Source organism: Podarcis raffonei, chromosome 5, assembly GCF_027172205.1.
Source record: "Podarcis raffonei isolate rPodRaf1 chromosome 5, rPodRaf1.pri, whole genome shotgun sequence".
Taxonomy (NCBI): domain Eukaryota; kingdom Metazoa; phylum Chordata; class Lepidosauria; order Squamata; family Lacertidae; genus Podarcis; species Podarcis raffonei.
In genome coordinates this window covers 40453937-40475934 of record NC_070606.1, presented here as the reverse complement: position 1 = coordinate 40475934, position 21998 = coordinate 40453937, and the positions used below count along the sequence as shown (strand labels likewise).

At 40.0% G+C, this 21998-nt stretch overlaps 1 protein-coding gene across 1 annotated transcript in view; it reads left to right on the top strand.

Annotated features, from left to right (window-relative positions):
• The window catches only part of ADGRA1 (adhesion G protein-coupled receptor A1), a 310291-nt gene that overhangs the window by 160079 nt on the left and 128214 nt on the right, over positions 1 to 21998 (top strand). Inside the window, exons 10-12 of the mRNA XM_053388799.1 lie at positions 363 to 512; positions 2191 to 2352; positions 5723 to 5926. Coding sequence (XP_053244774.1) covers positions 363 to 512; positions 2191 to 2352; positions 5723 to 5926 — 516 coding nt within the window. The remainder of the gene's footprint in view (positions 1 to 362; positions 513 to 2190; positions 2353 to 5722; positions 5927 to 21998) is intronic.

Here is a 21998-nt window from a genome sequence, read left to right as displayed (position 1 = left end):
CAGGCAAGATGTTAATGATATCTGACCTTAATAATAATTTATTATTTGTACCCCGCCCATCTGGCTGGGTTTCCCCAGCCACTCTGGGGACTGAACACATCTGTTCAGTTAGCAAACTAGTGAAGCAGGATCAGTGCTAGTGGCACCAAGGTGTAAAAGTTACCTGATGACTTAACTGTGTACGGCCTTGTTTGTAGCAAGTATTTTATCTTGTAAAGAGCTGAAGATAGATTGAGACTGAATTTTTGCATGAATGACATTTTTCATCTGTAAGACTGAATTTGTCTATTTTTAAAAGTGCAACTGGGGTTAAACATTTGCTGTGTTTTATAGGCAGCATTTTTTTTGTATTCTATTTCCAGATGCATCTTAACTCCACCAATGCACTTGAATTTTCCCATCAGCTTGCAACCTACACAAGAGATGCTGCCAACTTTTCAGATAAGGAGGACATTATCTATTTGGCTTACATGCTGGAAAAGCTAATCATATATATGGATGAAATAAAAGATGTAAGATACTGTCTTACTAATGAATATGTGACTGTTGGACGCTGAAAAACAAAGAACAGAGGCATAATCTTAAATTTAGTACCAAATACCCAGAAGTAAATTTCTGTATTTTAAGAGACAAAAGTTGTGGCTTTTCAACCAGATACTTCAAGTATGCACATTCTCAATTTCATTTGAATTAGAATTTTTTTCCAGTACAACAATAATTATATAGGGTTGTATCCAGAGCTATACAAACACAATTCCACTTGTTTAAGTGGGCTTCTTCTCCATACCCCCAAAATTTACTCCAGAGCATTCCTCATTCTTCTGGAGTAGATTTTCAGGATACATAGAAGGCTGCAGGACAGATTATGGTTAGGGTAGTTACTACTGGTGGGGAAAGGCTGCCTCTTTCAGACCTTGTGCTTGCCTCCCAGATGCTATGTCTAGTTACAGCTGGAAACAAGATGCTGGACCTAATACCCCATTGGCTGGATCTAGTGTGTGTGTAGGGGGTCCTTTTGTTCTGTTTTATGCACACCTTCTTCACTAAGGTTGAAATGAAGGCAGCTCTTGAAATATCGCAAGAGTTCTAATCCTATTTAGTATTATTGCCTTGAACAATATTTTGGATGCAAGCTGGTATGATGTGCTTCATATATTTTGATACTTCTAGACATCTGCTTTCTCCAACATTCACGGTGCCTTCATAGGTAATTGACACAGTGACCCAAAGTGGGCATCCATTCCCCATAGTTTACAAAGAGAAAAAAAGAGGATCAGTACCAAACCCAAAGAGGAAAAAAGAGGCAAGGCCTCAACATGGTATTAAAAAATAGATTTATAAAAAAAAAATAGAACCTTACAAAGTAGTGAAATGCTTAACACATCTTGGTGAAAACCTTTCGGGGGCACTAAAAGAACGATGACAATCTACATCAGGCATGGGGAAGCTTTGGCTCTCCAGTTATTGCTGAACTACAACACCCAGCATCCCAAACCATTGGCCATGCTTATTAAGGCTGATGGTAGTTTTAGTTCAGCAACATCTGGAGAACCCTAGGCTTCCCACTCCTGATACACATAGTCACTATACGTAGAGCACAACCCATATCTCAAGTTGTGTTTGACCTCACAACTGAATTGGGACACTAGCAATTTATTTACTACTACAATTTATTTACAATTTAAAACACAGATCCTGCACAATAACAGGAGCCCCCCCACTTCATCCTCATGGAGGGCAATGAGAAGAACAATTGGGAGAGGGATGTTAGTCGCTTATCCCCACTATCCCCTCTCTCACATTTACTTAACTTGGAAAAAGAACACATGGAGTGGGATTAGATTGCATCTGTAGTCAGGGCAGGGGCTGGAAGAGGAACAACTCACTGGTAAAGCACTCATAGCATGATATACTTTATGTCAACGGAACATTATTGCTTGGGCTCATATAATTCTGAAACAGTTTTGACTTTATAGTCACTGACTTGGGGACAGGCTTATCCATAAGAAATCAATTTAGTCTTATAGCCAGACTACAGGATTTAGGTTGATGCTCTAAGAACTAGTAATTCCTGAAATGCTCACTAGACCAGTTAAATGCAGCTGCTTTCAATTGTGCTTTTATGTCATTGTTGTGCAGTAGTCAAATACTTTGCACTATGTCTTTTTTTTCCCCCTTCCCTCCTACCAGCTTGCAGATGCTGTAGTTGAGATTGCCAGCAATATAATGCTGGTAAATGACCATGTATTATGGATGGCACAAAAGGAAGATAAAGCTTGTACCAGGATTGTACAGTGTGTGGAATATATTGCAAATCAAACTCTGACCAGTAATACACAGGTCATATCAAAGGTATTTCTTGAGATTTATTTGTGGCTTTTTGATATGGGAAATGTGGGAGTAGGAGGGAGAAGCAGAGAGGGATGGGGAGGATCTGGGTATGCGTACAGCATTGGTTTATATCTCAACTGATTTTGTAGCACCCAATGCATGTTGTCTTATGAGCTGGTGTTCATCATCAGGACTTAGAAATGACTCAGTAATAACTTACTCCCTTTTTTTTACCACTACCACCACAGTGTGACTGATAATCTATATTAGATAAATGATTGATCCATATTTTTGGGGCTGTCACAACACACAACTTTAAAACTTAATAGTAGTAGTAATCTGATTCTGAGTAACGTAGAGAAAGAAGGAGTCTGAAGCCACCAACCGAGAGTAATTCCTGTGGGATTAGTTATTTCTGAGAGTGATATACTTTAATGTAGAGGTGGAATAGGGCTAGACTTCAAGTTTGTCACGTCTACTTTGATTTTTGATTATTATTTTTTTACTAAAACCCCAAGATCTACAATCAAGCCAGGTGCAAAAGGCATAACCATTTTTAAAAAAACAAAACAAAACACAGGGTACCTCTGAGCATATTCTGAACCTAGGAATGTGTTTCCAGTGCCAGAACTTAACTGACCTCAAAGTCCTTTCACACAAAAACTACTACTGACTACCTTTCTTCATTTAAATAGCCTAATTTAAGCGAGAAGAGTAGTTTCGTTGTTGCTGCTGTTAAACAATTTAGAGTCACAAACGTTTGCAAGTCTACTGCAAATCACCCAGAAAACGAACAGTAGGCTTGCTTTCTGCCCACTCCTGCCTTTAACCAGTTGTTTTAAACCAGTGGTTCCCAATTTGTAGTCTTCAGTCTCCAGGGGGGTCTGTGATACATACCCAGCAACTGTCCAGGACATCCCATTTTGCAGGGCACCCAAAAACATGCAAGTCATTAGATCCACACAGGAGTGACCTGATTTTGTGTTGGGCCATGATGGAGGGTACGGTGACACCATTCACATAACAAAAACTACCACCGAGATATCAACATTTTCAAAAGTAGGGAGTCCGTGGCTTGGCTTTTGGAAAACAGGGGGTCTGCAGTACTTAGCTATTTGGGAACCACTGATCTAAACTATTAGTTTGCCCTTTTTACTGCTTTTGAATTATTAGAACACACTTTCCCCTAATAAGATGAATCAAATAATAAACTGATAGTTCAGAATAAAAGCCTTCCAAACCTCAGTTTCTGTTAGAACAGAAAGCATTTCTTGGATTGCGTTGCTTAGGAGAACCATACTTAGGATTTCTAGCTAGTTGTATACGTCAGAATAGTAGTAAAGACATCACTGATGCCATATGGCCATAGCAGAGGATCCATAATCAGATTTAGTTTTGCATTTAGAAGTCAGTTCTTATCTCTGACTACCATGTTTCATGTTACAGCAGCAGATGTTCAGCGAGACTTGATGATAACATGCAAAAACAAATTCTGATCTAGAAGACGTCCTTTGGATGCCAATATATGAAACAACGAATTGGAAACCTAGATAGTTTATCTATTGGAGTCTGCCTTTCACACATCAAAGGAAAGGAAAAACAGGAGTCCTTAGAGGACCTTTCCTGAATGAGCTTCCTATAGTTTGTGCTGTGCTTTTCACATAATAGGGAAGGGCATGTCAAACTCTGACTTTTGTCTTCTGGGTTTCTGAGGGTTTTCCTGTTGTTATTCTGTCTCTCACCGCTACATTAAACCTACCATTAAAATTATGGACTGGTCATTTCTTTGTCAGAGAGCAAATGGGCAAATTTAGCAGGGGATCAAATACTTTCCCCCCTCACTGTACATACTGAAGAAGAAGTACCGAGGATACCTAAAATTAGTGGAATGTCTTCAAGTTGTCATCAACTTCTTAAAAAGTCTACATTTTGTCATCCAATCTAGGAGAAACAAGAACCTTCTCCTTTGGTTCTGCTAGCTGATGCTTGTGATGTGGCAGGCCTGTGATCATTATTGTGGTCTTCTAAAATCACATGGTTATGTTCTGCCACCTTCTCTCCCCAAGATGTCTCTCTTATCCTTGATGATAGTTGGCTTTTGTACTGTGATATACTTCATTGATGCCGGGAGTACCTGGCTGTATCTCTGCTATTTGGAAGGCTCTCTATTATCTGGAAAATCTCCCCTACTGGGAACTATTGGTAGAGCTGATTCACCTTGCATTCCCCTTTCATATTTGCACCTGTTTTTGAACTCAGTAAATGATTTTCTTTCCTGCTGCAATGTGTGTCCAGCCAGAACTAACGCACAAAAAATGGAACAGAGGCGCCTTAATGTTGCTTGATGTTGTATATGTAGTATGCATATATGGCGTAGTTATCCAGAAGCTGATGTTGATATGATAGTAAATGTTTTTAGATGTCAAGTACCACAGGTCATTTTTCTTCTTGTTGTTTAAGGGTATCTATCTCCCTTTGCGGACAATTAGGCAGACTGCTTCTTTGTCTTGATCCTACTTAGCCATTCTTTATGTCCTCCCCCCTTTCTGTAGGCAAATTAGCGTACAGTCAACTTCAACTTGTAAATAAAGCTGTAGACTTCTCTGTGTAGTCTCGTACAATACCAAACAACTGCTGTTCATTTTGGAGGCTAGCCAGTAGCAATTAAGCAAACTGCATCACTGAGACTGTGCTAGTCTCTGTTTCTCTCTTAATATGAAAAGACCATGTCTTCTTGAAGATGTAAATGATTCCAGCTAATGAAACTGAAAATATTTTTTTTGACCAATGCTGTCACTTCACCTCTTCTGTCACCGTTAATTGCTACTTTACATCATGGAACACTAAGAAATGTGTCTTGATTCAAGGAGACCATCCATTTGGCTGTAGATGCTCTAGAGAAACTTGAACTATTCCTTCCTTGACCACATTTAGTTGCCATAGTAATATGATATGAATTATTACTGCCATAGTACTGCGAGATGAAATTTGCCAATCTGAATTCCTGCACATTTCCCATTCATTTCAAAGGTGGTGAGCATCTGACTGTAGGAATCTTGTTAAAACAAACAACTAATGATTGTTAAAATACAATTACTCCAGTTAATATCATTCTTCTCTGTAAAGATAAAATTTAAGAAATGAGCTAGGTCCTTGTACATTTAAAAAAGATGAAGATCCTTTTACGTTTTTAATAATTAATAATAGTGTTGCAAGTCTACAAGTTATGTAGCTTTATGGGTGCACATGAATGGTGTTTTGTGATGCATTATGTATGTGTGTTTGTGTGTATAGTACAGAATATGCAGATACATAATGTAGATTTTATACAAGTTATTGCCTGTAAAAAATATGTTAAAACTACACCAGCTCCTCAAATTTGTTTTGACAGGTTTCTCTTAATATTGCTCTGGAGGCCTTTATGATCAAGCCATCTAGCTTCATGGGGATGACTTGCACTGCCTTCCAGAAAATATCTGCAGATCCAGACAGGTCACTGAGCCGCAACACAGGGAACAGGGAGGCAGACCAACGTTTGAATTTTAAGTGCAATGCTGGCAGTCATAGTGCCTCTGTGGTTAATTTCTCGCCAATGGTAAGTGGTATAACCAATGAATACACTGAATTTATACATAAAATAGTTTGCATTTTGCACTGAAGCAATGAGGATAAGTGATCTGAAATGATGAATTGAACTTCCTTCTGGTTTTGCAAGTGCATTGGCAATATTTCTTACAGAACTGTGTGCGTCCATTTAAGGACACACCCCTAATACTTGATGTTGAATCCTAAATGTTGCATTGGTTGAATGGTGAGAACAATGAAAGTAGTGTGAAAGCATGTGGGACTTTTTGTGGTATGGAAGTAAACTGGACTGAAATGCTATCAAACCTATGGCCTCCAGCAAAAATAGTTGCAGGCATTCTGATCCTGGCCCAGGAACAAGGTGGACCAAAGTTGATTAAATCCATCTAAGTCTATGGAGTAAATGTATGATTTACTCAGGGTTCACTTGATTTATTAGTAGTAATATTGAATAAATATATAAATCACATTTTTCTTTTGTCTCAAGTTTATGATTTTGCCAAAGGATGTAGGTATATATTGAATGTATGTAGGAATGGGGATTATCTTTCATTTACTAGAAAGCAGAAGTATATAAAAGCATCCAGATATTGAAAAAGAGTTGCTAGTTGTGAGGGGATTTGCTGCTGTTTGTTCAGCAATTGTTTTATGCAATTTCCTGTTTGTTATGTACTGTTTCCTTAATGATGTATATTGAATGTTTATATGAGGCACTTTTAAAATTTTGTAAAGGGGGGGTCCATCATATGTTCAGATGATTTGAGCAATGCTAGACAAGTGACAAAGAAATATTAAACCATGTTTGGAAAGGCACTTCTATTTTATGAAATGTTGCGAATAATATTAGCAGTTCTGTTACTATATATATATATATATATATATATATATATATATATATATATGGCCTGCAATAATCTAAGAAAGCTAACAGACATGAGTTCCTTAGTGGGATGTATTATTTGTATTGAATAATGAAGCAGAACAATTAGATTCTGATCCAGTGCTAAATAGAATTTTGCATTTGGTTGAGCATGTTATTGAATTTAGAGTGTTCCAAGTTGAAGTTCTTGTTATCCTTGAACGGAATCTTATTTTAATAGGCTTAGTTTTTGAAGTTTTGAAGTATTCTGTGTATTATAGAACATTTCCCAAGCAAATGTTGAAAAGCTGGTTCTGGAACTCCTAAAAATCTTTAAATGTGGTCATCCCTCCTTTACCCTTCTGTGCTTTTCAGTTTCTGAGAGAAATGTGGCGCCCGTTGTTTCAGTGATTACTTTTTAAAAACCCATCTGAAAAGCCACATCTCAGCATTGCGGGATGTGCCATAATAGAACAGCTCTTAACAAGTGAAATACTGCATATATTTTCTGTAATCTTTTAGAAAGTATTCAAAATGGTCCTGTTTTTGAGGAGGACGGAATAGCAGATCCTATCCTTGCTACTGATGTTTCTTCATGCTAGTTCAGTTGAATGCAATCTTGGATTAAGATTTAATTTTTTTAATCAACCCTGTGGCACGATGGGCAAGTACATCTGGCTGTTTAGCCAGGAGGCTAGAGCCCACACAGAGATGGCTGTGGGCAGGATTCGTGCATTGCAAGGGGTTGGACTAGATGACCCTCAGGGTCCCTTGTTAAAAACAAGGAAACATTTTACATCTTGTGCCGTAGGCCCTAAGTGGCTTTAGGCAAAGGCAGTGAGGAGGCCCAGTAACTTGGCTGAGCACACAGCACTCTAGTTTGCAGGCGGCACTGCAGTCTCTTCCCCATTATACCAGTATCCTTCATTCTCATGTTGCTGTTGCAGGAGGAAATCTTCCCATTTTAGGAGATTGTCCATGTGCCACGTTAAATGGTTTCACTGGTGCCAGGGACTACAGGAGTAAGAGAGAGAAAAGGTGGGGCTGATCTAGCATTGTGTTGGATGTTCTTTCCACTTTTCTCTCTGCTACGACCTTGTTCTTCAAGCAAGCCACAGAGGCCAATGCCAACCAGCCAGCCAGGGAATTGTGCCATCTCATTTCTAAGTGCTGTTGTGTGTTGTAACCAGAGCAAAACATTTGTTCATATTTTTCAGGTACAGAAAATTAACATTTTCTCCAAATATGTTTGCTTGCCAAGTACTGATGCCTCTTTCTTTTTCTTATGACAAAGCAAAAATGGAAAACAAGTGATTAGATTCCCTTCCTACCCAAGAACATGCCAGGCATCTTATCTTAACCTATGGCAGAACATTTTGTTTGAATCAAACCTTGGCAGTATATCGCTATATAAAGAGCTTTAGCAAAGTTTAATCTTTTCTTCCGTGTTTTTGCCCATGTTTGTTGAAAACGTCCAAGCCAAATTTTTGGCCAGGCTTGAATTGTCATGACTTGTTTCAGTGAACTAAATATTTTGCAGGTGAAATTTTCAGAAAAGTACAACAGAAAGCCCTTTTTTTGGTTCCATAATTGAAAAGGTAAAGTTTAATTCAAAATATTCAATTAAACTGGAATCCATGTTATGCCTTGCTGCTATAGCAGGTCTTCTTAAAGTACGTGAAACAGTTATGTTTGCATAATTTCATAATTCATTGATTTTCTAACTGTTCTCATGGGGGGGGGGGGGGGCAACAAGACAGTTGCCTGCATCCATTTATCTCAAAGTCACCACACATGCAAAATTAGCTTTATCAAAATACCAAATTAGTAAAATCTTTATTATTTCCTTATTATAAAACCAGAACCAAAGGAACACTAAAGCTGCATAAAAAGAAAATGAAAAGTGGCAGAAAGGACAAGTGTTTGTTTCAGTAACAAAGTATTCCTTTTGTTGGCGATCCATGTGAAAGCTCTGAATTGCATTTATTGAAAAACAGAAACAAAAACTTTTACACAATAGTTTCCCATTGTGGGGGAGGTGATTCTGACATTGTTATATGCTTCTTGGATGACTTCTTCAACTAAACACCTGCAGGTGGCAATGGCTACTTATCTGGCTCCAGGGTGGACGGCAGTTGTGGCCCATCACAGGTTTCCTCCAATTTCCCCAGGGCTGATAAAATTTCTTTCTTACAGCTGGCCGTTAGATCCACCCCTGGCCGGCTACTGTGGATGGCGGGATATTTTGCCTAAACCATAAAATTTGAACTGCCCAATCGGGGGCAGGCAGGTGGGCAGAGCCAGGGCAGCAGACTGGAGTGTGGAATTCTTCACTCTGGTCAATAGGTTTATGATGAGGCTGCCACTTTGATGAAGCTAAGCAGGTGTGGGGATGGGCAGTGTCTGGATGAAAAACCCCCGGGAACTGCCACCCTTAGTCCTAAAGCCATCGTGAAGAAAGCGTGCTTTGACCTCAAACCTCATTCCCATTTCATAAGCCATGTTTTATGAAGCCTCAAATGATTATCCAAGCCGGGAAATACATTGTATGCAAAATTTGCTACTTACATGGTAATCTATGAAGGAACTTGCCCAGGCAGGCACATTATGTGACCCATGAGAGCAGGCAAATAACCAGACTGTGCAATGGTGATGGGATAAAATCAGGCTAAATCTTATTGACAGCAGCAGGCAAGGCAAGTGTTGGCATGGCATTGGGTCCCAAGGATCAGTTCATCATTCCACAAGCCCCGTGTTGATGGAATAGATCCACTGGGTTTGGATCTCTTTAAACCTGTATGACGGGAGTTGGCCAGTGTTGAACCTTGCCGTGGTGCAAGCCAAGCAAGAAGAGAAGAAGAGTTTGGATTTGATATCCTGTTTTATCACTACCCAAAGGAGTCTCAAAGCGGCTAACATTCTCGTTTCCCTTCCTCCTCCACAACAAACACTCTGTGAGGTGAGTGGGGCTGAGAGACTTCAGAGAAGTGTGACTGGCCCAAGGTCACTCAGCAGCTGAATGTGGAGGAGCGGAGACGCGAACCCGGTTCCCCAGATTACAAGTCCACCCCTCTTAACCACTAGACCACACTGGTAAGCAAGGTCTCACTGGGGTACCAGGGTGCAGATTCCAACCAGGCAAATACCAAACCCACACTTGGATTTGCCATGGTCAATCCTCCCCTCAGGCCCCTTATGGGCCATCCCCCAATACTATGTTGATCCTGACCAATGTCATTTCTGCCCTCATATGAACAATGTTCTTCCGCCTAACAAAGAAAAGCCATAATTTCACTGAGGGAAAGGCAGAAAAAACCCAATGAAGTGCCAATCAGGTTGAGAAGAAGGGGGAATCATTTCCAGCCCTGTAAACCAGCGACCCAGCATTGCTCAGTGAAGGTTCTAACCCGAGGGTGGGCGGGCAGGAAGCTTTCAAAGCAGACTGGCTGTGAGCTCCAGGGGAAGCAACCTTTTATAGGCTTTCCCCTCCCCTCAGCAGCAAGGGCTCATGGGGCAGCTTTTTCTCATGAGCCCATCACTCAGAGAAGATACTGGGCAAAACCTTGCCCACTATTTTGCTGCAGTCTATGGGCCCCAGCACCACCGGGCAAAAGCGTCCTGTGCTTATTGGGCACAGAACGGCTCTAAAAGGGAGAAATCTTTGTTCCAGAGCACATTTTTAAAGCAGCATATGCAGCATTACCATCAGACCCACACTATGCCACATTTTGGGACATAAATATATGTCCCGTGAGTTTTCTGAGAACACATTCAGCAGGCTAAATTAGCACCAGTATTTTATATGCTCAGGTATCATAACAGTTGACAGATGAATGAAGCTGAGCAAAAAATGAAATGACTGAAGTGTATTTTATTATACTCTAAAATATTAGCACTGTTAGTGACTTCTGAGCAAACCAGTATAACCCAAGGTATTTCTTGCCATTCCCTGTGCCAACAGTCTTAGATCTTTCTACTTATGCCTCTGTAACAACTCCCTTGTGCAATATTGAAACAATGGTATAATGTAATCTATTGCTAAAATACTGCTGTGAAGACAAACACACACACATGCACACAGTAATTCTGTAAACATTGTGTGTGCAGGATCAGGGCCTGTGCTGTGACCTAGTCTGCTCCTTGAAGGTAGAAGGGATTTCTAGGCTTAGGTTTTGATATCCTTCTTTTTGGTTAGGGTGGATCCTTAACTCTTAACCTCTTTTTAAGCTCCAGGTACAGCTAGTGTACATTTGAAAACCTTTCCTACTTGATAATACGAAGACATAAATCACAGAAACAATGCATTGGTGGTTAAGTTGTGTGGCCTACTTAGTTATTTATTCTAGACTTATTTTACCTTGCAAGTGTAGTAGGCTGTACCAATATTGGATGTGTAAGACAGAGCAGAGTGCAGCACAGTTTTCATTTCTACACAATTGCACATATGGATCTTTGGATTATGGCCTAGAATTTCTATGACTGTATCCATTAGAGAGAAGGCCAACATACTTACCGTCTTATTTTCAGGCTGGCTTGATATTCAAACTTTAAAAGTGTATTGACTTTTTATTATTCAAAATTGAAGTGCAACAGTGGTTCTCAGCTGCCACGTTAATTACGGTAAGTCATGCCCCTTTTTTGTCCTTAAACATTCAAGTAGCAATAAAATTAAATTCAAAAATAATATAAACATGTAGGTATGCATAGTACTGTTTTTAAAGGGTTTGATCCTAATAATCATGAGACCATTTCTCCTCCCATGGAATAATAATAATAATAATAATAATAATAATAATAATAATAATAATAATACGACACCCTTCTGGCTAGGTTTCCCCAGCCACTGTGGGCACTTCCCAACAGAACATTAAAAGCACGATAAAAGATCAAAGATTAAAAACTTCCCTAACCAGGACTAAACTAGGCTTCCTAACTTCTCTTTTACTCTGTATTTTTAAAAAAGCTCATATTGACCGCCAGGTTGTGGGCTCATAGGAAAGTTGTGGGGTATGGCTGCAAGATTGCAGGTGAAAGGGAAATCATTGAAAAGTGTGGATCCCCCTTGCTTGAGCAGAAGCACCTTTTTGCTTGCACTAGATGTTGTTGGATCCCAGCCATATTCTTATCAATGTTCTGTAGGGTTCTGCTTTGTGCTTTCTGCATAAATTTATAAAACCAGTTCAGCTTGAAACATTCGCTATAAAGACATCTCTTGTAATGCAGCTTGACAAATCAAAAGCACATTCTCACAGTGGAAAAAGAAACCATTAATAGCAATAGAATTGAAAACTCAAAAAAAGGAATGTATGCATTTCTTGGCTTTAATTTTAACTACTGTGAGCTACATGGTCTGGAAGAATAGGCCGTGCTTGGCTTTTAAAGAATTCATGTGATGGTTCACTCACCTTGGTCTGATATGGCCTATCAAAAGAAAAGTAAGACTTTTCCTTTCCCACTCACTGAGACCTGCCTGAAATTATGTCCAGCATTTCCTTCCTTATATATTTATTGTTGTTTACTCATTTAGTCGTGTCTGACTCTTTGTGACCCCATGGACCAGAGCACGTCAGGCACTCCTGTCTTCCACTGCCTCCCGCGGCTTGGTCAAACTCATGCTGGTAGCTTCGAGAACACTGTCCAACCATCTCGTCCTCTGTCGTCCCTTTCTCCTTGTGCCCGCAATCTGTCCCAACATCAGGGTCTTTTCCAGGGAGTCTTCTCTTCTCATGAGGTGGCCAAAGTATTGGAGCCTCAACTCCAGGATCTGTCCTTCCAGTGAGCACTCAGGGCCGATTTCCTAAAGAATGGATAGGTTTGATCTTCTTGCAGTCCATGGGACTCTCAAAGTCTCCTCCAGTGACATAATTCAAAAGCATCCATTCTTCGGCGATCAGCCTTCTTTATGGTCCAGCTCTCACTTCCATACATCACTACTGGGAAAACCATAGCTTTAACTATACAGACCTTTATTGGCAAGGTGATGTCTCTGCTTTTTAAGATGCTGTCTAGGTTTGTCATTGCTTTTCTCCAAAGAAGCAGGCATCTTTTAATTTCAAGACTGCTGTCACCATCTGCAGTGATCATGGAGCCCAAGAAAGTAAAATCTCTCACTGCCTCCATTTCTTCCCCTTCTATTTGCCAGGAGGTGATGGGCCCAGTGGCCATGATCTTAGTATTTTGAAGTTGAGCTTCAGACCATATTTTGGGCTCTCCTCTTTCACCCTCATTAAAAGGTTCTTTAATTCCTCCTCACTTTCTGCCATCAAGGTTGTGTCATCTGTATATTTGAGGTTGTTGATATTTCTTCCGGCAATCTTAATTCCGGCTTGGGATTCATCCAGCCCAGCCTTTTGCATGATGAATTCTGCATATAAGTTAAATAAGCAGGGAGACAATATCCAGCCTTGTCGTACTCCTTTCCCGATTTTGAACCAATCAGTTGTTCCATATGCAGTTCTAACTGTAGCTTCTTGTCCCACATGTAAATATACCAGAGCAGTAAATGTAAAGGACCCCTGGATGGTTAAGTCCAGTCAAAGGTAATTATGGGTTGGGGCGCTCATATCACATTTCTGGCCGAGGGAGCTTGTGTGTGTCCCGAGGCAGCTTTCTCGTTCATGCAATGTGGCTGGGATGACCAAGCCACTACTGGTTCACGGAGGACCGTGATGAGTGCCAGAGCACATGGAAACACCATTTACCTTCCTGCCGCAGCGGTACCTATATATCTACTTGCACTGGCATGCTTTTGAACTGCAGAGTACAAATATTCAAATGCTGATGCTAAATTTATATTTCATCTATAAATGTGATGAGCAGGAAGGGCACATTTTTAAAGTTCTTAAGTTCCAAAATCCAACTGGACAGTACATTTTGGTGGTTCTAATAAAGTTAACAAGACGCTATGCAATTCAATTGTCTGCTATCTTCTCCTACACTGGCTTTGCTTAACATTCTTTAGGGACACAAGGAAGCCTCAATAATGGTTGGCTATGGAACTTTTCAACCAGTTTTAGTAGGCTATGGTTTTGCTGCAATTCAGCCGTTTGTTCATATTAAGTTTAACTTAGGGACAGCTCAGTAATAGCATTGACACTGCGAAAATATGTAGACTTCTGTCCTTTCGTACACTTGCTTTTCTTTGACATATCATTACCTCAGACCTCAGAACTATTGTCTATTTTTATATATATATCCCTAGTTAGAAGCCATGTATATATCATACATATGCTGAACTTAGAAATATCAGTACGGTGTTACGTTGAAGGAAAATTATTTAATCTTTCCAGGCTGATATATTTCCTGCAAGCTTGTAGCCACGCGCAAATGGTTTTTAGTATTGAGCTGACCTACGCAAATGATATTAGTATTGATTTTATCTCTCAGTAGTAATCACATGTCTGATAATAACAGACAGAGATTTTGTGGAGACACAGGCACCTTGCCTCGTTTCATTGTATTTGTCTCTCTCCGCTTAGATGTTTGCTTTATATATTGGAATGAGACCTTATCGTATGACATTATAGAAAACAATATAGAGGTATCAAGGCCAGCTCTGCCTTTGCATCAGTGACAAAATTCTTATTAATGTTGAGGATGCAACAGTATGTCTGTCAATCACATAGGTGCTGCGCTGCTATAATGCTGCAAAATATATCATGTTTACAAGGTCTAAGGGTACTGTAATCCCACTTAGGTCCATAGTGATCTCTTTCTCTGGTGCCTAGTTATGGTCACCTGTGGCTTTACAAACTCTGCACAGTTGGCAGTTAAGCAAGAATGGTGGCATTCTTCACCTACTTTACATTTGTTAGTGGATATACAAGCTGCTGTACTATCAAAGAAAGAGCCAGAAAGCATGAACTAGAATAAAGGGCTTTTTGCAGCTCATTGTATTTAACAAACCTCCATAACTCATGAATGATAACTGCAATAGTATTTTTCCACACTAATGAAACGAGGCATGTTGAACTATGAAGTGTCAGTGAGATGTCAACAGATGGGAGCCAACACACTTCTTAAAATTAAATACATTTTTAAAAGTGATGAACTAGTGTTCAGATTTCACTGCAGAGTGCGTTGGTTTTTTTTGCAGTCAAGTAATGAGCCTATGAAAATACTGGAAAAACTGTGGCCACTGTGTCATATTTGTATTCTGCACTGTAGTGTGCAACTATCTTATTTATAAATTCGCACACACAGGATAGGCAATGATCTGCCTAAAGAAGTTACTTCACTGAAATGATGTAATGCACTCCAAAATTGCTTTGCATTCTAAATAAGCAAAGCTCTTTTCATCAATTTTTGCTTTATTCATTGGTAGTATATTCAGCCCTGCAGCAGAACTTTTTGTGCCTGTGTCGGGGGGGATTCACTTGATGCAAAGTGCATTACTCTGTTGTGGCATGCACAGTTCCTTGGAGTAATTACTATAACCACACCATCCTTCAAATAATTCCATTGATATCTCTGTTTGCTTGAGGTTAGACCAGTGGTTCCCCATTGGCTAACTGCTGTAGACCCCCTGTTTTTCAAAACACAACCCTTGGAGCCCCTACTTTTGAAAAAAATTGATATCTTTTGTATATATCAACAGTTATATTGACAACTGTTGATACCTCTACTGTTGTTTTTGTTACGTGAATTATGCCATGGACCCCCTGGGTGGGTTACGCAGAGCTTCTTGGATTCACAGACCACCGGTTGGGTACCACTGGGTTAGACCATAGCCTTCTAAAAAGGCTGCTGCCTGGTACAAAGAGGTAATTGAGGGTATTCAGTTCTGCTTTCCATTCTCATCCAGTTACTTAATGCAAAATAGCATGACCTCTAGTAACTATCAAATCATGCTGGTCAATGAAAAAGAATGATAGTCTTCCTACTTAATGTACAGAGTAATCATATCATGTTTACTCAAAACCAAGCCCTTCTTTATTCAATGGGGCTTATTACCAAGTAAGTAGGAATAGGATTTCAGCCTTATTTATTTATTTTGGAGTTGACAACCTTCCACACTGTAAAGGCCTCAGGGCAATTCTTAACATAATATAAGCAACCAATAAAATGCATTTTGAAACTCAGTATCCAGATACATCAAAACTAAAAACACCAATCTCTTTGGGCTTTAATATATGTCACATGGGCTTTAATATATGTCACATGATGGACTTGCTCTAAATTTTAAAGTTAAGTTACAAAATTTTAAATTTTAGAAAGTGATTTTAGGTGTGTGTTTTTTTAGAAATTTAAAAAAACTTTAAAAAATGTATTGATTATTTAATATTTCTAAGAGCTTCCTGAAAAATTTCTTCTTGGGATCTCAATGGGAACACACACACACACACACACACACACACACACATTGTACATACATGTCTGCCTTACTGGGTTCTATTTAGGATAAATGGGTCTTCTTGGAGTAAAATATAACAGAATAAACAAGACTTCAACTATAATATCAGTTGCTTTGGGCATTTCTTTAGAAAGGTATTCAGTTAAAAGGTGTCTGAGAAACTAGTCAGGCTTTTCTTTTAAAAATGTGTTCCAAAGGAGTGATAGCTTGCTATCACATGATAGAATTAATGCTTTGAAAGAACTCTTGTTAGTACTTCATTTCATAAAGTACAACAAAATACATATCAAACAAAATTGGATGATATGAGGTAAAGAAGTTGGATCACTTGATATGAAACGACCCATTTAAGGGTTTGCATCCTGTGCTAGTTCCACTCAGACCAGACCCACTGAAGATTATGGACGTGTGTAACTTAGATCTATTAATATCAATAGGTCTACTCTGAGTAGGGCTTAGTTAGATGCAACCCAGTGAATCTGACAATTTAATAGAGGATTGTGAAATCCCAGCTTTTATGTACATCACGCTGATTTACCTCTTTAAAAGTCGCAGAGTGTACTTTTCATATACAACGCCACATTGATTTCATATAACTTGTTACGATATTCTTAATCCATTGATTTTGCTGTCTCTTCATAATTCAAAATATTGTGTTAAGACTTGTATCATTTGCACTAATGTAAAAGCTGCTTGCAAGATTTCCCCAAATGCATTATCCAGGTGATTTATTTATCATGAGGCAAGAAAGCTAAATTGCAAAACTCCTTCATGTGCAATGTGATGGTAAATAATAGCCCATATTCTAATTAAGAAAAATTTGATAATAAACATGCTGACATTGTAACAGTTAATAATGCAGTAGATTAGCTTTTAGAACATGCATTTCAAGTAAAATTAATGGTATCTATTGTAATATTGCACAAACAGGATCAATAGTAATGCAAGAGCCTTCAGATAACTCTCTCTGATTGAAAGTTTTCCCAAGGCAAGGATTTAAGTTGCAAAATGAATATGCAGGCTCACAACCAAATTTTAGATGCCATTCAGCTCCTTTGTATGCTGATGAGCTGATGGAAAGAAATGATTGGGCCATTGACTGGAGACCAAATCTCTCTTACACACACACACACACACACACACACACACACACACACACACACACACAACTTGATATCTGTGCCACACATTGAGAAAGGGCTCCTTTTTAATGGAGGGGGGGCATCTCTTTATTTTGCTGCAGGTAAAACAAAAGACTAGGCTTTCCCCCTGAATCTAGGTTACTATGTGAAGGGTTGGTTGGTTGTTGTTTTTGTAGGGAGGAGCTGTTGTTGTTGTTGTTGTTGTTGTTGTTGTTGTTGTTGTTGTTGTTGTTGTTGTTATACTCCACCTTTTTCCCTGATGGGACACAAGGCGACTTACAGATAAAAACAAGAATTGGTAAAAACAGAAAAAACCAATTATTAGTATGTCTAGAGACAAAGGATAAAACAAACACCATTAGCTGTACTGCTGGGTAAGTGTTTAATGGTTATTGTATTTGTATTTAAAAACCAATACAAATTTGTTTAAAGAAATCAATTGAACAGTAATAGAATTTAAGCCATATCCAAATATAAAATCTCTTTAAAACATACCAATCATTACCATAAAACAGCACGGCACCGGACCTTTAACTAGAAGCTGTCAATTCCCAACAGCTTGTTGGAACAAGAAAGTCTTCACCTCCCAGCAGAAGTGTTATGTACTGAAGTTCTCACCCTGGGATAGGCCCCGCTTCCGATCCTTTGATACTTCTGTCAGCTCGTTGGCTTGGAGGTAGCAGTCAAACCGAGCGAGATAGGAGTCCCATGATTCAGAGGCTGGCGCAAACGGCGGTAGAGGCACAAGTGAAGCCATGATTCCGATGCCGGCGTGAAGGGCGATGGATGGAACACCGTGCTCTAGCCAGAACAGTCAGCTCTGAATTGGTTCTGTTCAGACAGCTGAATAAAGAAGAGCTGTTTGAAGAATCGCTGTGTCGTCTGATATGTTCGCCCACAACTTAACAAGAAGTACAGCAAAGAAGGAGCCAGTCTAGCTTCTCTAGGGAGGGAGACCCAAAGTCGGGGGGCAGCCACTGAGAAATCTCTCTCCCGCATCCTCGCCTGCAGTGTTAAATGGTACAGCACTAATGGGAATTAGATCTTGGTGTCCGGAGGTGGTGAAGAAGAGAAGATTGCTAATTGGTGGGGGGAAGAGAGGCAATCTAGATGAACCTTTGCCAAGCTCCCCACTCCCTGCCACCCCCAATGTTTTGCATAACAGCAGCAGTGTTGATTGGGACTGGTAGGAATTATAGTCCAAGACACCAGGAAGTCATCACATTGGCTAAAGCTGATGTTGGCATTTTGCCTTCTGCAGTGGAAAGGGTAACACTGGTTGTGATAGGCCCCACATTAATGCAAGAATAATTGCCCAGCTCTATCTGTATAAGGCAGGGGTGAGGGGCATGCGGCCTTACAAATGTTGTTAGTCTTCAACATTCGTCAGCCCCAGTCGGCATGGCCAATGGTCCAAGAGGAAGGAAGTCAGTTCAACAACATCTGGAGGGCCACACATTCCCCATCCAGGGCTGGATTTAGGTTTGATGAGGCCCTAAGCTACTGAAGGTATTGGGGCCCTTGATACATCCAGCTATCCTTTGTCAACAACAAATTGTCGCTGTTTCTTGTGCTGAATATATGCTATATGGTAATTTATGGACCTGGACAACACAAAACACTGTTGCTGAATGTAGGTTTCATTTTATTTGTTTTTTATCTTATATTTTGGAAATGTACATCCAGTTTTTTTCCCTTTAATTTTTTTGGGGCCCCCAAGAGAGTGGGGCCTTAGGCTATAGCTTGTTATCTTATACGTAAACCCAGCACTGTCCCCATTCCTAGTGTAATGTCACACATCCTAGGGTTAAGCAGATTCTATGCATGTACATTTCTAAGTGTTCCCTAAAACCCTCAGATCTTTGAAGGAGGAGGTATGATATGGGGAAAGGGGCTTAAAATGTATTGTGTCAGCAAAATGCATTTTCTGCACTTTGAATAAATTGAGATTGAAAACTCTAAACTGCAGTATTGGAGCTGGAGACGTGCATTGTCTAGAAAATTAACAAGACTAGAATTAGAAATGAAATATAAAGTACTTTGCCCATATTGCCCTTTTTATGCTATTAATTTAAAATGAGCACTTACTAGGATTTTTATTTAATGCTGTGTTTATGGTACTTTCTTTCCTAATGCTAGAAATGAAGGTGCTTTGGTTGTTGATAAATATAGACCCCTGAGTCTGTGTGTAACTGCGAAAATCTATATCATCACCAGTCTTTAATGAATCGAACCTGCTATCAAAGAAAGTATTCTTAGATGTTTGCTACCATTAATCCCTGTAATGGATTTTTAAAAAGACCTCCCTGTGCAGCAAGAACACGAGTGGAGGGTGCATTTACCACTTGCTCTAAATCTAAAGCAGACTGCAGGCTATGAATTATGGATAGACAAGATAGCAATGAATTGTGTTCCTTTACTATAAATAGATTACAACCCCTCAGACCAAAAGTTTGATGAACCAGAACTAGGAGAAAACACACAGTGGCTAATCTCAATGTGTGCAGGTCATACATTTGGGGTAGCAGCTGTCTGGAATACGCTTCAGTGACCACCATATGCTGCCATTTTAAGAGGTAAAGTCAAGAGCAGGCCAAGCAACCTACCTCCGAAAACAACTGTTATGTGGGACAATCAATTAATTTAGTGCCCCACTACCCCAAATTTCTTTCTCTGTCTTCCTCCCATGCATTGTTCATCTCCCTCTTGCCCAGCTCTGTCCACCATTTCACATCTTTCTCCCAACCTTCATCTTTCTTTCTCTCTCTCTGTCCTGCCACTTCCTGCACCCTCTTCTCTTCTAAGCTCCTTCGTCTCACTTTTCTTTTTCGTTCATCTGTTTCCTTCTCTCGGTTCCTTCCAGCTGTAGCTGCTGCTTCTTTCCCCAACCATATTCCTCAACCAGGAACCTTTGGAGGCTTGCCCAGTGAGTCCCGGTTGCAGTGAGTTTCAAGGTGAAGGGACCTGGGCGAATCAGACACACGTGCGCACAAATGCTGCTGCAAATTGCAGAATAACATCGCTAATCCAGATTGTGCAATTAAAATAAACCTGTTTTATTTATTTATGAATTAAATGAGGCCTGGATAATAGTCGGATTATGGCATTACAGTGGTACCTTGGTTTAAGTACTTAATTCGTTCCGGAGGTCCGTTCTTAACCTGAAACTGTTCTTAACCTGAAGCACTACTTTAGCTAATGGGGCCTCCTGCTGCTTCTGCGCCACTGGAGCACGATTTCTGTTCTCATCCTGAAGCAAAGTTCTTAACCTGAAGCACTATTTCTGGGTTAGCGGAGTCTGTAACCTGAAGCGTATGTAACCTGAAGCGTATGTAACCCGAGGTACCACTGTACTTCACTCTGCATAGGTGCGAGGCCAAAATCACATGTGCATCTGGAATGTTTCCCTCCTTCAATTAATGCACCTTGCCACCACAATTCTCAGGTTATGCTTCCGCACTCCATTATATGTCATACTCCTGGCAGCAAAGTGTGGAAAGCCACTGCCCTGCTTGCTGACCCTGGATGCTCACCCATACTCTGGACTGGCTTGTGTTATGGAGCAGAGGTGCAGATCTGCTCTCCTGCACTGCAGCATGGCAGGGCTGCAGAGGGACACTGGAGTGGCTGTGCTGGTGTGCCTGTGGAGCCCAAACATCACTACTACCTGGTACGTGACCGCAACACAGCTGTCAGGAGGAGGGATCCATTGCCCTCATCCCACTGTGCCAGCCGCTCTTGCCCATAGTGCCCTAGGGCCAGAGGCCAGTTCCTCTGGAGACCACAGAGGAAGACGAGAGTAGGAAATGGTCCTTTGGTGCTCATGGAAAAGGAGGAACAATCGGGTAACAGTGACCAAAGACACATTTCTATGCCATAAAGCGGTGCTGAATGATTCAAATGGATGAGTGAATGATATGCCATTTCGAATTGTGTACTCCACGGTGAAGCAGGGAATAGGGGGTGACTAAAAATGCCTTTCAGATATATCATATCTGTTCACAGATGGCAAAAAAAAAAAAAGCCAGGAAGATTGAAACAAGATTTAAATCCACCTTCCTGCATGTCCATCAATCAAAGGTTTGTGGGGGGAGGACTGACAGAAAAGCATTTAAAGCTGCATTTCTGTCTTTCATTTGACACTAATTACGCTTCTACTATTAAGGTGCTGTGTTGCAGATACATACAAGATCATACTTTTGTTTTTAAATAACTGGTGTTTTGCATGGAAATTACAGTGTATAAAGAATATTCGCATCCAGGCAGCAAATTTTCAGGTAGAGACACTGCTTCATTTAAAGCATGACAGTCGTAGTTCCATTCTTCTTATGTCAAAACCTGACAAGGGCATTACATTTTGTATTGATTTTAGCAACATTGCTACTATGTCAAAATGTGAAGCCTAACCAATGCACCTTGCTGACAAGTTATTGGACAAAGCAGAAAAACAAAAATTATACCATTCTTGTGTCTAACAAACTCTAGCAAAACCCATTTCCCACATACTCTAAAACAGGGTTTTGTTACTCTTCTGAAAGCTGAACTCCTGTATTCTCAAGGCTGATAGTCTACAAGGCCCTTGACAATTCCTTTTACTATTGTTTGTTTTGCTTTGAAAGAAATATATTTTACTTCCAGAAGTAAACACAATGGACTTAAGGAAATCTGGAGTGTAAAGGGAGGAATTATTAGTGTGATTTGTTTTATATTTGTTTTGTTTTTAGCAAAA